Source organism: Daphnia magna, linkage group LG8, assembly GCF_020631705.1.
Source record: "Daphnia magna isolate NIES linkage group LG8, ASM2063170v1.1, whole genome shotgun sequence".
In the NCBI taxonomy this organism is placed as follows: domain Eukaryota; kingdom Metazoa; phylum Arthropoda; class Branchiopoda; order Diplostraca; family Daphniidae; genus Daphnia; species Daphnia magna.
The window spans coordinates 8,202,025-8,216,148 of NC_059189.1; the positions used below are offsets into that span (position 1 = coordinate 8,202,025).

At 35.5% G+C, this 14,124-nt stretch overlaps 2 protein-coding genes and 1 pseudogene across 5 annotated transcripts; 2 read left to right on the top strand and 1 right to left on the bottom strand.

Annotated features, from left to right (window-relative positions):
• Nucleotides 1-1,765: 1,765 nt before the first annotated feature.
• Nucleotides 1,766-5,331, bottom strand: LOC116928407 (annotated as a pseudogene).
• A 405-nt stretch (nucleotides 5,332-5,736) lies between these two features.
• On the top strand, nucleotides 5,737-7,642 carry LOC116935292. The gene is made up of 5 exons (XM_045177653.1): nucleotides 5,737-6,391; nucleotides 6,461-6,565; nucleotides 6,635-6,870; nucleotides 6,940-7,139; nucleotides 7,201-7,642. Exons 1-5 carry the CDS (start codon nucleotides 6,187-6,189, stop codon nucleotides 7,457-7,459), a joined length of 1,005 nt encoding a protein of 334 aa, XP_045033588.1. The 5' UTR covers nucleotides 5,737-6,186; the 3' UTR covers nucleotides 7,460-7,642.
• Nucleotides 7,643-8,310: 668 nt separating this feature from the next.
• LOC116922284 (cilia- and flagella-associated protein 251-like) lies at nucleotides 8,311-10,980 on the top strand. Of its 4 annotated transcripts, none has more exons than XM_045177882.1 (12): nucleotides 8,313-8,536; nucleotides 8,608-8,932; nucleotides 9,010-9,185; nucleotides 9,248-9,334; nucleotides 9,392-9,472; nucleotides 9,534-9,614; nucleotides 9,650-9,703; nucleotides 9,794-9,868; nucleotides 9,931-10,155; nucleotides 10,212-10,298; nucleotides 10,356-10,512; nucleotides 10,570-10,980. In XM_045177882.1, the coding sequence occupies exons 1-9, from the start codon at nucleotides 8,360-8,362 to the stop codon at nucleotides 10,015-10,017; spliced, it is 1,143 nt and encodes a 380-aa protein (XP_045033817.1). In that variant the 5' UTR covers nucleotides 8,313-8,359; the 3' UTR covers nucleotides 10,018-10,155; nucleotides 10,212-10,298; nucleotides 10,356-10,512; nucleotides 10,570-10,980. The 4 variants fall into 4 exon arrangements, with proteins under 4 accessions (XP_045033816.1, XP_045033817.1, XP_045033818.1 ...); XM_045177884.1 differs by having other exon boundaries at nucleotides 8,317-8,536; nucleotides 9,801-9,868; XM_045177881.1 differs by having other exon boundaries at nucleotides 8,311-8,536; nucleotides 9,650-9,868.
• The last annotated feature ends 3,144 nt before the right edge of the window (nucleotides 10,981-14,124 follow it).

A 14,124-nucleotide genomic window follows, 5' to 3' on the forward strand; every position in this document is an offset into this window, starting at 1 on the left:
ACTACCGATCTCAGCTGAGTAGTCAGCTGCGTTTTGTCATCCTCGTAGGCCCAAATTGTTTAAAACTTTGGATCGGAAATCGATGCCAGTCGAAAATGAATGTTGTTGAACATCTGTCCAAATCTCTTTTCGAGTCCAAGCAAAACGGCAAAAACCAGTGGTTGGCAGTGAACGATTGAAATGTCCAGTGTTGCGAAAAACGTTTTGGTCGTTCCCCCGGTTATGCCTTTAAAAAATCCGATTGGCGGTGAAATAGGACCGAAACGAAATAGGACTGGAGAAATAGGACTGGGAGAAATAGGACTGCTTTTTAAACACATTTTGAACAGTCCTGTTTTTCCTTTGACCAGCACTTTTTCTCCTTGGATATAAGGCTATTTCGCTTGCCTTTATCATACATCTTTAAGGACAATGAGCCTCCAAACCGGTAGGCGAAATGGGGAGGAAATTGTGGTAGAAGTGCGTTGGCTTTATATGCCTACGCCCTTGAAAATGACCGTTGATAAATTGGCAACCCTTACTTCACTTGCATGCTAAGAATTCCTTATCCTATTAAACTTTTTATTGCAGAATATTAACCGTCTTTTTTGACTGAATACAGTTCATTTAACAAAGAACTAAATTTAACAAATCTAATTGTTGTTTAACTTTTTCTATTGTAAATTTTTCGTACATCTTGCAACACAGAGGGGGTTGCGGGGGATGATTCGTATCTTGGAATCTCAGCCCTTTTGGTGAATCATTCCCCTTCCTAGAAGGGTGAGGACCACACCCATCGTAGTCCCTCTATGATGCAAGTCGTAAGAAGAATAAATAATAACCAAAGTAAAATCACACTCACATTTATGAAATGATTAATTGTTTGATAAATGAACTATATATCGTAAAAAATTTAGGTTAAAGTACTGAAAAAAATTTTTTTTTATCATAACGAGTTCTTAAGCTGCAAGTGAATTAAGCGCTGAAATTTTGTCAACGGTAATTTTCAAGGACTGAAGGATATAAGCCAACCCGCTTGTCTCTATCATTTCCCCTCCAATCTTGCCTACCGGCTTGGAGGCTCATTGTCCAGAAATATGATAGAGTAGGAATACGAAAATAGGCCTAACCCCAAGGAGAAATAGGACTGGCAAAAGGAGAAATAGGACTTCTTTAAAGAAAAAAAAAAATCTGTCCTATTTCTCCCAGTCCTATTTCTACAGGAGAAATAGGACTGGAAATTTTCAGTCCTATTTCCAACGTATGCTCACAAACTTAAGACACAGGTTTGTCTGGATTTTTCCGAAAGTAACAGAAGAAGGGTTGTCTTAAGAAAACAAACGTTTCTAATTTTTTTATGATTTTAGACCTAACATGGTTGTTGCATTAAACAATTGATTTTATCACGCTTAATTCGAGGTGTTTTCAGTTGCAAGACAGTATCATATATATATCATAAATCCTATATCTTAAAACAAAGCTTTGTCTTATGTTAAAAACTTAGTAATTTCATTTATTTTTTTTTTATTGAAGGAAAAGTAATTATAAATTGTTGGTTTTATTACTTTGTTAATTTTTATCGATTTAAATTCATTTTTTGTAACTTAGTTTGCGAAAAAGAGCGAAGCGAGGCTATTGAATTCAGGCTACATTTTCTTAAGACTTAGCTTTGTCTTATGTTTATTGAAAAATTTAAGTTGATTAACTAATTTTTTTTTCAAGTTAAGTAAATTTAAAATATTACATTTTTTTATTAATTTAATTTTCATAGATTTATAATTAAGTTTGTATTTTTTACGTTTATTTAATAATCATCAGAGTCACTAGAATGTGTTTCAGTCTCCTCATCAGAAAAATCAAATTTTGTGTAAGAATTGTCAGTTTCCTCATCAGAAGTTTCAAATTCAAATTCTATTCCAGAATTTGAATTAGTTTCACGTACGAAATTCGAAAAATCGTTGTTACAATTCAAATTAAATATTTTTAGAGAAAGTTGAATTTGTAAATTCAGACGCTCAATTTCGGAATGGGCCATGACTGCTTTTCCTTTACAAAATGTTTCTTCCGCTTCCTCCGAATGTGTTAATTGTTTTAACGATGATCGCTTGTCAGTCAAGAATCGAATGTAGTTTATCATTTCGATCTTAGTTAGTTCAACTTCCTCCTTTGCTCTTTGCAAAAGCATCCAACAATCAACAACATGATATTTATCGGCATACGAAACTGTCGAAAATATGGATTTAAAAATTTGTATAAGTGGTAGATTATGCTAATTTTTCGTTTACGTGTTGGAAAGTTAGTGTCGTTTTCATTTATGACTGCTTCCCAAGGAAAAATACCTTGATTGAAATCCTCGTAAGAGATTGGTAGGTCTTTATCCTTTGATTTTAAAAGGTCAATTGTCTGTAAAACTTTTTTCTTAGTTTCAATTAAAATTCGCCTAAACTTTGTCCGAGCCTTCGAATTTTCTGTAAGGTTAAAAGTTTTTTTCTGAAAATAAAACATTCCAGTTTACTTGAAAAATTATTAATATAAAATAACCTGCTTCTTTAGAGATTTTAATGCGAACCGTTTTCAGCTGAACATAAAATCCTTCCAGCATTCTTCTTAATTTATCAACCGGAGTAGTCTTTGTTCTTCGTTGGTCAATGATTTCTATAGCTTTTCTTTCCAGTTCCTTGTGAATCAATGGGAGATCACCATTTTCAAGGTTGTATGACTGTAACAATTCTTCAACTTTTGTTACGCCTTTTCTGATTTCCTTCCTAGCCTACAAATCAAGGTGGTGCTGTAAATACTTGCTTGCATTGTAAAAGTTACTCACTCTCTGTAATTTGTTGCGTAAGAGAAATGGCATGTTCTGAATTTTATTCCAGTTCCAATAGAGGATGGCTAATGTTAGAAAATCCGCTCTGTCTTCAGATTGCATTATTTAAGTTTAATATTGTTAAAGGATAACAGTTTAAGATGTCTTACTAATTTTTGACATATGCTTGAGAACATAAGCATAAAGATACAGTTTTGAGAATACTTGCTCGTGCTCCTCTCCTCCGGTTAATCCAAGTCCTTTTGTCCATCGGGGATTCCAAAGCACCTGTTATGAATGTTGGACTTCAGAAAAATATTTCTCTTACATAAAAATTCAAATGGTACCTGGCAAGGTAATTGATGTGCCATTTGATGCATTATCGGCAAAATTCCTGTCATTTCTTTTGTTAGCATCATATATTCTGGAAATTCCGGACCAACTTTTTGATGCATCCATTTCCAATATTGACACACAACATCGTAGCAAAAGAATGTAGCCTGACTCTTCCAAGCTTCGTAATGCATAAATGCCGTATGTGTCCACGATTCACCTTTAAACATATTGATGGCATACGGCACTATACAGTGCTTGCAAGAGCTAACGACGAGCCCAGTCTCGTCATATTTTTTATTTTCATTGGAATCTTCTCTTGCAGCTTTAAAAGCCGATCCCCCACACATGTTTTTCTTTTTCGACTGAAAAAAGCAAAGAAACAAATTGCACTACAATAATGTTAAATTAATAGAATATTGCTTACTGTTTGAACTTTGTTGTAAATCCTTTGACGAAAACTTTCAACTTCAACATCCGACTTGATTACTAAATTCTCGAACCTGGATTCTACATCGTCCATTCTATGGAAAAATTTAAAAACTGAATACCAACAATTATCTTAACTTATAAATAATGCTTACACTCTTTCATTTTCTGGTTTCCTCGCTTTTACGGCAGAGGCCAAACGCCTCAGCTTAATGATAGCATCAGATGATCTCACTAAAGGTTTTGTTCCGCAACTGGGTCAATCAATTTTGTTCCTTTTAAATACTTCCTGGTCAATGTAGTGGCGACATGTTTCCCATTCTCTTTCCGCAGTAGTGAACAATGGTATATTGATTGGTCCAGTCTGCAAAAGCCGAATCATTTTAATGTCGTATCATGATCTTTATTTAATTTTAGTGTGTTATGTTACGTACCCGTCCATATTCCTTAGATACTTCTTCAAGAGTGTGAGCGTACATGTTCTTCGAAGAACCTGGACATTTGTGGGAAATGTGGTGGCATAGAAGAAGTGCCTCTTCTGAAAACAGGTATGTGACCGTTTCCGATAAACTTGCCGGGAAAAACCCAGAAAATACATAATCATCGATTGTTGCTTTCGTTAGAGAATTACAAGTATCGCAAACGAAAGTTGCCCCCTTTAAAACAAATCGACCTGTTGAAAAGGTTTGCGAATATTAGAAAATATTTCTAATATAGTTTATATTCAGCGTAATTCTTACCTTGCTCAGTGACAACCACGATTGATTCTGTAATATTGGGAATAAGTGACATCGATCCATGGCAGCTTATATCGCAGCATTTATGAGTTACGAAGCATGGGACGCAGACATCTGTAAAATAACAAGAAAGTTAAAAGTTAGCTATGTGTGGTGATTTACCTTCTTATTCCTTACCTTTTGTTATAATGTTTCCCTCTGCATCGATAAAATGATCTGGTTGTAATATTTCCAAGCGGTCGCAAGAACAGAATAGCCGTCGATGAAATGGCATACCAGAGTGAGTGTTTGTATCACATTGATAACAAAGATGTTTCTTGCAGGTCATACATCTTACAGAGCAATGGTCGAGGTCCTCGTGACACTGGTCACATTTTGAATGATACAGTGGCTGTCTTGAAACATATTCTGTGAAAATTCTTCTTCTATCATGCCGTCCCCATGCAGCTATTGCTTGCCGTTCTTGCCATGTTTGATGTCGTCTAATCTGCATGCTATCTAAGTCATTTTGAACCTGTTTCCTAAGGTCGTCTATAAATACACAATTTTAGATTATTAATAACCAAAATAACATTCTATTAAATTTTTCATACTAACCAAGAGCTTCTGGGCTGATGACTGATGGCACATCATCAAACAGTGAATCATGTGCTGCACTGTTAGACGGTGAAACAAATGGTGGCTGTTTGAGGGATGATGAACAATGTGGAAGGGCATCACCAAAACTAGGATCTTTTTTTTTTTTGTCGAGTTTTTCCCACATAAGTAAAGCACTTTCCGGCAGTAGGTTTTTGTACGGTTTTCGGTTTCTTTTTATTTGCCTTAGACTTAGAAAAAGAAGAAAAATCCCTCTTTCTCTTGGAATCAATGCACTTGCCTTTCTGTTCTGTTGACGAGGTTTCCGAATCACTGTCTGATGAGTTTTCAGCATCATTTGATGATGAACTTTCTAAATCACTTGATGATGAATTTTCTGAATCTCTTGATGATGAACTTGCTCTTTCCATTGTAAATATGTTTGTTATTGAACGGAAACTATTTGACAAACGTATTTACGGGACAAGAAATGAAAATGTGAATTCGTCTGCTATACCGCTAGTGTCGTCTGGTGGGGAACGGCGACAACTCTCTTAGATTTCGTCGTCTTTCTAGTAGGCAAAGTGTCAGGGAAACCAATCGTTAAAAAGAAAAAACTTTCAATAGAAGAAAAAACAGCCATTTCGCTGGAAAAAAAACTTGCTCGTGATAAAAGAAAAGCAGATACTAGACGGTTAAAGGGAAATCCATTAAACCTCCCGTTTGTTTCCAGGTATGGGGATTTCAAAGAAGAAAAGAATGAAAAACTTGCCAGAAAAGCTGTTAATAAAGTTTTTAAAATGAAAGGTAATCATATTTTGAGACCAAAGTTAACCCAAAGACATAATTTGCTCTTTTTCAATATAGGATTGGTAAATAAAAACCCTGTTGAGGAAAGTGAAACAGACCTTCTGCCTTACAATGGAAATGAACTCGAACAACATTCTTCTACATCTGCATATGATACGATGTCTACAGCTGACAGCTGTGCCAGCACAGTATTGTTGTCCTGTTTGGCAAGCCAACCAGAGCTTGAGCCTCAAAGTGAAATTGATCATCATCTTTCCACCTCTTTCAATTATACCATGTACTATCAGAACAGCTGTACCAACACTCTATTAAGTTCCTGTTTGGAACAGATGGAAATGGCTGCTAGTATTCACATCGAGGCTCTACAAGGAGAAAGAGTCACCGAACAGCAGCCATCTTAAAAAAAAAAAGGATGAAGCAGCAGAAGGAGAGAAGGCTGAAAATTTGTGGAAAGAAAAATAATAGGATGTCTACAAGGCTTTCGTAACATCACATGCTTCATCTGCTCATGGGAGGATGTGTTCTTCAGATGGATGTCTTAATTCCCTTTTTGACCATCATATTCGCTGTGATGATTGTAAACGTCACTTCTGCCATAGCTGCGATAAATCCATTCATTTTCGGTTACCGTTCCATAAACGAATATGGCTTAATACTGAAAGCTCTAAGATATTGGACCACACACAATTTATTAAGGAAAACGGATCAGTTTCCAAGCAAGGTATTGTCATTTTTACATGTATGCGTTTTTTAACTTATGGTTATCAAAGAACTTTTTTTTATCGTTTAGAGGTTCCAGTACCAGTATTTATTCCTTCAGCTTTCCAAAAGTGTCAATCGTCTTCTCTTTCAATTGCTGCTGGAAACGACTTTTGTATCGTCATTACTGCGAATGGTAAACAAAATACCAATTAAATAATAAAAAAAATTTTTTTAGCTGAATAATTTAATTCCGAATTCACAGGAAGGTTTGATCTAAGTACAGCTTTGTTTCGCTGCAATTCATGCGAATGTACTTTCGATGCCACACTTGATGATTGCATTCTATCCGGTTTTTGGCCACCCGTGCCTAACAAGTTCACTTTTCTATGTTGCAGTCAACTGCTAACTCTGTGGCATCATCTAAAATTGCTTACCCCAGGAACTTCTGAACAAAAGTTCTTGGAAACGATTTCAGCTATGTTAGTAGAGGGATCGAGAGTGAGTATTAAAAAGTTAACCCTTTAAAGTAATTCAGTCGTCATGTTCACATTTTTCAATTACTTTTAGTGTCTCTCAATTAAAACTCCTATGTTAGCAAGAGCTGGCCAGGCTCATGAGTTTACACGACACTTAACTGATTCACGAATAAAGCAGGTGGATACGCTTTCATGTCGTGCTTGTATTGATGAAAAAACCGGGAATCCTTCCCTCCTCTCCGGCCATCCTGATGCAAATCATAAACTAACAAGGACTGATCGTAAAAATGAGTAAAATTAATATATTTAGTGATCTTTCGTCATCTGATTTTTTTTTCAAACTTTAAAATAGACGCCCAGCTAGGTCTTGGTATGGTAGTGAGGTTATTGCTGGGAATGAACTTAATATTTCGAAATCCGGAAGACTAATATTCTTGGAAGTTAACATTTTATCGGAGAAAATCTTGAGATTAAAAGCTGTTTATGACGAAGCATGGTCATACCTCCGATACTTCTGCGAAACCCCCATTTTCTCTGAATCTTTGATTGATGTTCATGAAAGTGATGACTACGACTCCGACACTTATAGTGAAAACGACGATGTTGTGTAGGATGTTGTGTGATTTATTATTAAGCAGCTTGTGCCTTGTCTAAATTGCATAATCTGACTGTACAACTTGGAATATATCATACGGTTCCTGCATACAACTGTATCATCAATTATGAATAATATACCGTGGATCGTGTTGATAAAGTAAATGTGGTTTTTTATTATTTGTTTATATCAAGAATCAGTTCTATAGTAAACGAAGTCATGAAACATATATAAACACTTCCATGAAATATAAAATTCGAATCGCCGCGAAAATATGGCCCCTGGTTGTGATTGGTTGTTGCGTTTTTTGGACATATATTATACAAGACGGCAAAATTTTGCCATTTCGTACACACCAAAACATTCCTTGTCTTACGAGGAATCTAATTATTGGTTTTAAAACACGTAACGAGAAAAAACAATGCCCGAACGGAGTGCCCAAAGTTTGCCACTTTCTTTGGTTTTCCCCTCCCCCATGAAATCGTCAAAAATTAAAAAGTGAATTATCGGACAAACTAATAATCCAAAATGAATTATCTAACTTGAAATGAATAGAGGTAGGTAAGAGCTATCGATTCCTGTAAAATTTAAAGCAAGATTTTCATAAACAAAAAATTTTAAAAATAAATGTTGTTTACAATTTTTGCGTTTCAGAGAAATACTGGACTTAGGCGAGAAATCGAAAAAAAATTATTCGTTCCTAAAATTTTTGCTTATGGAAAACTTGCTATAAATTTTACAGGAAATCGCACTTGTGCAGTCAGCCATGGGTTGTCAAATTCCAACACTTCTGACCCCTCCCATTTCCACGTTGACTTCCGCGCAGTACCGTTCCAAGTTCCGCGTTCCATGTATAAGAATAGACGATTATCGATCGAAATCAAAAACTGTTTATTTACATTATCACCATAAGAAAATGATTTCAGAATCGGAGGGTGACAACAGTTGTGAGGAAGGACAAGACGTAGCAAGGAGGAGGCTGGATGAAGCTTTGATACATAAGAAAAAACAGTTCCAGAATTTAAGGAACATTAAAGGAAGAACAATAAAACGGCGAGATACGGATAAACAACAGAGACTTATTGCTTTCAAGGTAGGTTTTTGAGTGTTTTAATACATTTTTCTTATTTGTATACTAATGAACTATATTTATACGTCCTATAGGAGTCTTACAAAGGGAAAAAAGAGGTACCTCAAAGAAACAAGCCATGGTCGGTTCTTGAGTGGCAAAACCATTGGAATTTCCTTGACCAAAGACAACAGGACAATCTAGATCGCAAGAAGTCTCACTGCCATTTAAGTATTGGTTCGAAGATTAATGAGATGGCTGCGGATTACAATGCCTCAGTAATTTGCTTAATCCGTTACCCCAATGGAACTCAACACACCAAGTATGTGTTAGTAAGCGGAGGTGGAATTAAATATTCCAAATCAAGAGACGGTGTTCTAACTGAACAACTCTGGCATCGATATTGGAACAAAAAACAAAGTTAGTAGTTAGTTATATAATTTAGCAGTTAGTATTAAAGATATCTATTATTTACAATTTTAAATTATGTTTTTCAGAGAAACGACAACAGTTATGTGAGGAGAATGGCCTGTGGCTTGAGAGAGCCAGTAAAAGAAAAAGAAAAGAGAGAACAGTGGAAAGGACAGAGAAAGAGAAAAGTATGCAATCAGATTTAGAGAGACTAGAGAAAGAAGAAGACGAGGAAGTATGGGACAATCGAAAGGGGAAACAGGTAACAAATATCTTCAAAATATACACACAAATATTTAAAGATTTTTATGTTATTTACATTAGAGGAAGAGAGAAAGACAATTTGATAATGAGAGCGTAGAAAGTGAAGAAGAATACAATGAAAGATTGGACAGCGGAATAGAGAATCAGGTAATAAATAGATACAATATATACACATAAGTTTAATATAATTTAAATTTACAATAGAACATAGGAAAATCACACAACGAGACAGTAGAAAGCGAAGAAGATAACGACGAAAGATTGGAAAGGGGGATATGGAATCAGGTAGGAAGTATATAAAAACAAAAAAAAAAAAAAGTTTAAAAAGATTTTTTTAACAAAAAAGACAATAGAACAAACACGTAATGAGAGCGTAGAGAGCGATGAAGAAAATGATGAAAGATTAGACAGGGGAATATGGAATCAGGTAGAAAGTTTAAAAAGATTTTTTTAACAAAAAAGACAACAGGCGACAATGGGAATAATGAGAGAGTACAGAGCGATGAAGAAAACGATGTAAGTTTGGACAGGGGTATATGGAATAATAATAAGATTTATATGCAAAACAAAAAAACAAGTTTAAAAAAATTTCTTTTTACAAAAAAGAAAATAGGAGAAACAGGTAATGTAGAAAGCGAAGAAGAATACGACGGAAGATGGGACAAAGGAATAGGGAGTCAGGTAAAAAAATATAGACAAAATATACAAACAAGTTTTAAAAAATTTTATTTGCAATAAAACAGAAAATAAGACAATCAGATAACGAGAGCGTACGAAGAGAAGAAGAAAACTTTGAAATATGGGGGGGGGGGAAATGGGGGAACAGGTAACAAATATATACAAAATAGAATTCAAATTTCAAAGATTGTTTGTTACAACATAACAAGGGTACAAAGCAAACAGACAATGACACTTTTGAAAACGAAGAAGAAGACGAGGAAGGAAGGAGCAAAGGCATGGGAAAACAGGTAACAAATATGTACAAAATAAACATACAAGTTATAAACATTGTTATTTACAACAGAAAAAAGAAGGAAGGGAATCAGATAATGAAATAGTACAAAACGAAGAAGAAGACGAGGAAGGATGGGACAAAGAAATGAAAAAACGGGTAACAAATATATACCAGAATAAACATACTAGGTTGAAACATTCTTTTTTATAATAGAAAGAGGAAAGAAGGCATCCGTCGACTGAGGCTTCCGAGGCCAGCGAGACGGTTGCTGCTGAGGCTGAATCGTATGAAATCACGGTCAAAGCGAATCAATCATTCGCGGACAGAATCGGGGCGGTTACGCGTTCAAAATTGGCAATTGAAAATAGAGGTACTATTATTCACATAAACTACACAGAATGGAAATAACGATAAACAATTTTTGTAGATCCTAAATTGGCACAATTGCCTCATGTAAAAATAAACCGTCTGCCGTCATCTATTGCTCACCAGGAAAAAAGAACAGAAACAGGAAGAGGAGAAGGAAGAGGATCAGGAAGAGGATCAGTATCAGGTTCAGGAACAGGTTTAGGAACAGGAACATGTACAGGAAGAGGAAGAGGGAGAGGGAGAGGAACAGGAACAGGAAAAGGAAGAGGAACAGGAACAGGAACAGGAACAGGAACGGGAACAAGACGAGTAGGAAGACCACGAAAAGAAGAAAAACGTTTGTTGAAGCAGTAAAATTAACATTGTGCGTACTTTTTGTGTATGTTTAAAAATAACTGGCAGTAACCTAGTCCTTATTTTGATATTAATCCGGTCAGGCAAGAGGAATACAACGAATTCAGAAGCAGAAGATTTTTTAAAATTTTGATTAAAAAAATAAACAATACGTCTTCTTCGGCAGTAATCTGGGCTTACCGACGGACGAATTATTTATAATTCCAGACTTATCGACAAATATATTTATTCTTAAGAGACAGCTTTGTCTTAAGTTAGTTGCACGTCATTTTTTAAAAAGGTTGGTTCATCTTTGAAAGAAAATGTATTTGTAAAATTTTTTTTACATTCTACGAACCACAAATTTCACATCATTGTCAGCATGAGTTAGTAAGTCATTCAAGGTCATTAATACTGGAACATTTTAATTTCAATTCGTTTGTAAATAGTTCATATTCAACCGCTAGATGACGAATTGGTAGAGAATATTTTGTTAAAGAAAATATATATGATGTAAAATCGACCATTCGCAGGAATGAATGAATTTAATTGGCTAATTAAATTTCCCGCACAATTTTTTCATCTGGTTAAAATTTTAGTAAAATTCAGGGAGTCCCGGGTCGGATCGGGTTGCCCAAAACTTGATCCTCAACACGCCCCGAATGCCCTTATCAAAACCCAACCAAATATAAAGTAAAATGGAACCAGTTTTTAAAAAATTAACTTTACTTGAACGATTATTAATGAAATCAACAATTTTGAAACATAAGAAAGAGCTATGTCTTAAGAAAATATATGGCCTATGAAAGCCTCGCTTAGGGCGTAAATCGATAAAATTATTCACAGTTAAAATTTAAAATTATGGTAAGTGTGATGAAATCTCCTGTTCAATAAAGCAACCGTTTAAGGTCTATAATTATTTAAAAAATAAAACAATGTTTTCTTAAGACAACCCTTCTTCTGTTACTTTGAGAAAAACCAAGACAAACCTGTGTCTTAACTTTGTGAGCATGTCCTATTTCTCCAGTCCTATTTCGTTTCGGTCCCATTTCACCGGCTACCAAAAATCCGGACGATCCCGACTTTAATTTAAATGAATTTAAATGCTATTTTCGCTTCTTTTTCGAACGATGGATACTCTTTCTTATTTATTTGAACACAAAGACTGCATTAAACGAATGAGACCACTCTGGTTTAAATCACGTAACATATGTTGAAAAACGCTTGTGCATTGACTGAAGCAGTTAAGGCTTGTAAAATTTAGACCACTCTAGTTTTAATTACATAAAATGAATTGCAAACTGTAAAGGGATCATGGATTTACTCATTCTTCCCTTTACGTAATAATTAAATTAAAAGCGGTTTAAATAAATAAAAAGGAGACGGCTGATCCACGATGCAAATGTATTGGTTACTAAGTCTAAGTCTACAATTAGAAGTTAAATGAGGTGTGATCAATTGGGAACAGTTGAACGATGGGAGAGGGAATACCTGGTTCACCGAATTAAGTTAACTGAACTAAACTGGTACTTTAAACAGAGCTGTTAAGTCACAGAGCTCGAAGGGAGCTGTACTAGCTAAACAGAACTAACAGAACTGATGAACTAACCGAACTAACAGAACTGTCTGAACCAACATAACTAACAGAACTGATAGACTGTACTGAACTATGAGAGGAAAGTCACGGCCTTTTATATGGAAAAGATGCGTCCGTGACCTGAATAATGAAAACAATAGGGAAGGAAGGCTCCGTGCAAAATCCACCCCCGACTCGAGTTGAGAGTTCTGTCAACTCACTTAAGTCGAATTTTAGGGAGGTTTAAGGGTACCCATCCGCTAGGATGAGTCACGGAGGGGTAGGAAGAATTATAGGTTTAAGTCGTGAGATTTACGGGAGAAAGCGTGAGTTTGAGGTATAAATTAGTATTTAATAGTCCTGTGTTAAAGCCACCCTCGAACTGTGGTGACAGTTCGGACAGGTCACTTAACTAGGGTTTAAGTGAATAATTAGTAAAACTATTTCTATATCTACGGTTATTTATCCATTGTGATCTCAATCTAAAAAGGGGTTGAATGTTCTGGCGCGTGCGGTGCAGGTGCATGAATATTATAGGCGTGGGAACAGGTAAGAAGATGTTCGAGGAGTTTCCGGCTAGACGAGGGTGCTCCCGTGTTAATCGGCTGATGTAAGAATATATCTTCGGGCGGCGCAGGTGTCTTTTAGGGAGTCGATGGGGAAAAGGTCTATTCTGTTGCTGCTTGCAGTCTTATGGTAGGTTCAAGTGGAGGCTGTGTGACGAGGGATGTGGGGGAGATAAAGTGAAGAAGCCATGCTTGCAGAATGGGAATTCTGTTACGAAACCTTTTTTGCTATTAAGGACTTGAAACGACAAGTAAAAAAATCACGAAAGCTTCTTGATTAGAATCTGGTAATTGAAAATTAATCAATTGCTATGGTGGGAGAGATGTGACTACAGAAATTCTTAAAATTAGTCCATGATAAATAAATAGATAAGATAAATAATTTGGAAAATATTATTTTTTTTTACAATTTAAAAAAAAATATTTTGTTACTTCTCTTATTCTTTTGCAACATAGCGCCGCCAATTTTCTCATGAGAGTTTTCTCATCCAACCAATGGGCTGTCATTCCAATCCAGCAGCGGTGAGTTGTTGACCACATATCAGCAGTAAGGCAGACGTGGTCAACCGAACTCATCGCCACTGTAACTTCTTCTTCAAAGAGCTTGTGCTCATTTTCAATCATTTTTCTCAACTTCTTTGCCCTTATGACACTTGGTTTGGGATTTAAACCTATAATCATCGCCATAAAAGCTGCGTCATCGACGGTATTCACCGGTCTTGCATTGTTTATGACGTAATTCATAATTCATAATCAACATATCAATTTTCTTTTGAATAAATGATGGCAATCTTGACGGTTCTTTAGAAGACTTAAAATTAAGCTTGGATTGTCTTATTCTCTCTATCTTTAGTCTTCCAGCAGCCTTTTTGGAAGAGACAGGAGTTGAGGAATTAAGATTTCGTTTTCGTTCTTTTCCTGTGGTGTACTCAGTGTGGAGTTCACTTTGTTTCTAAATAATCATGAGAACAATGATAAGTTATCGGTAAAATATACCAAAAACTAGAGGCTGTGTTACTTTTTTTAGATGATTTTTCGAATTAGTCGTAGAAGAAATCCTACCAGAAAAAAGTGTTGTTGCATTTCTTACAATGCTCTTTAATATTTTCATTTTGGTTTGGGCTTTTGTTTTTTTTAA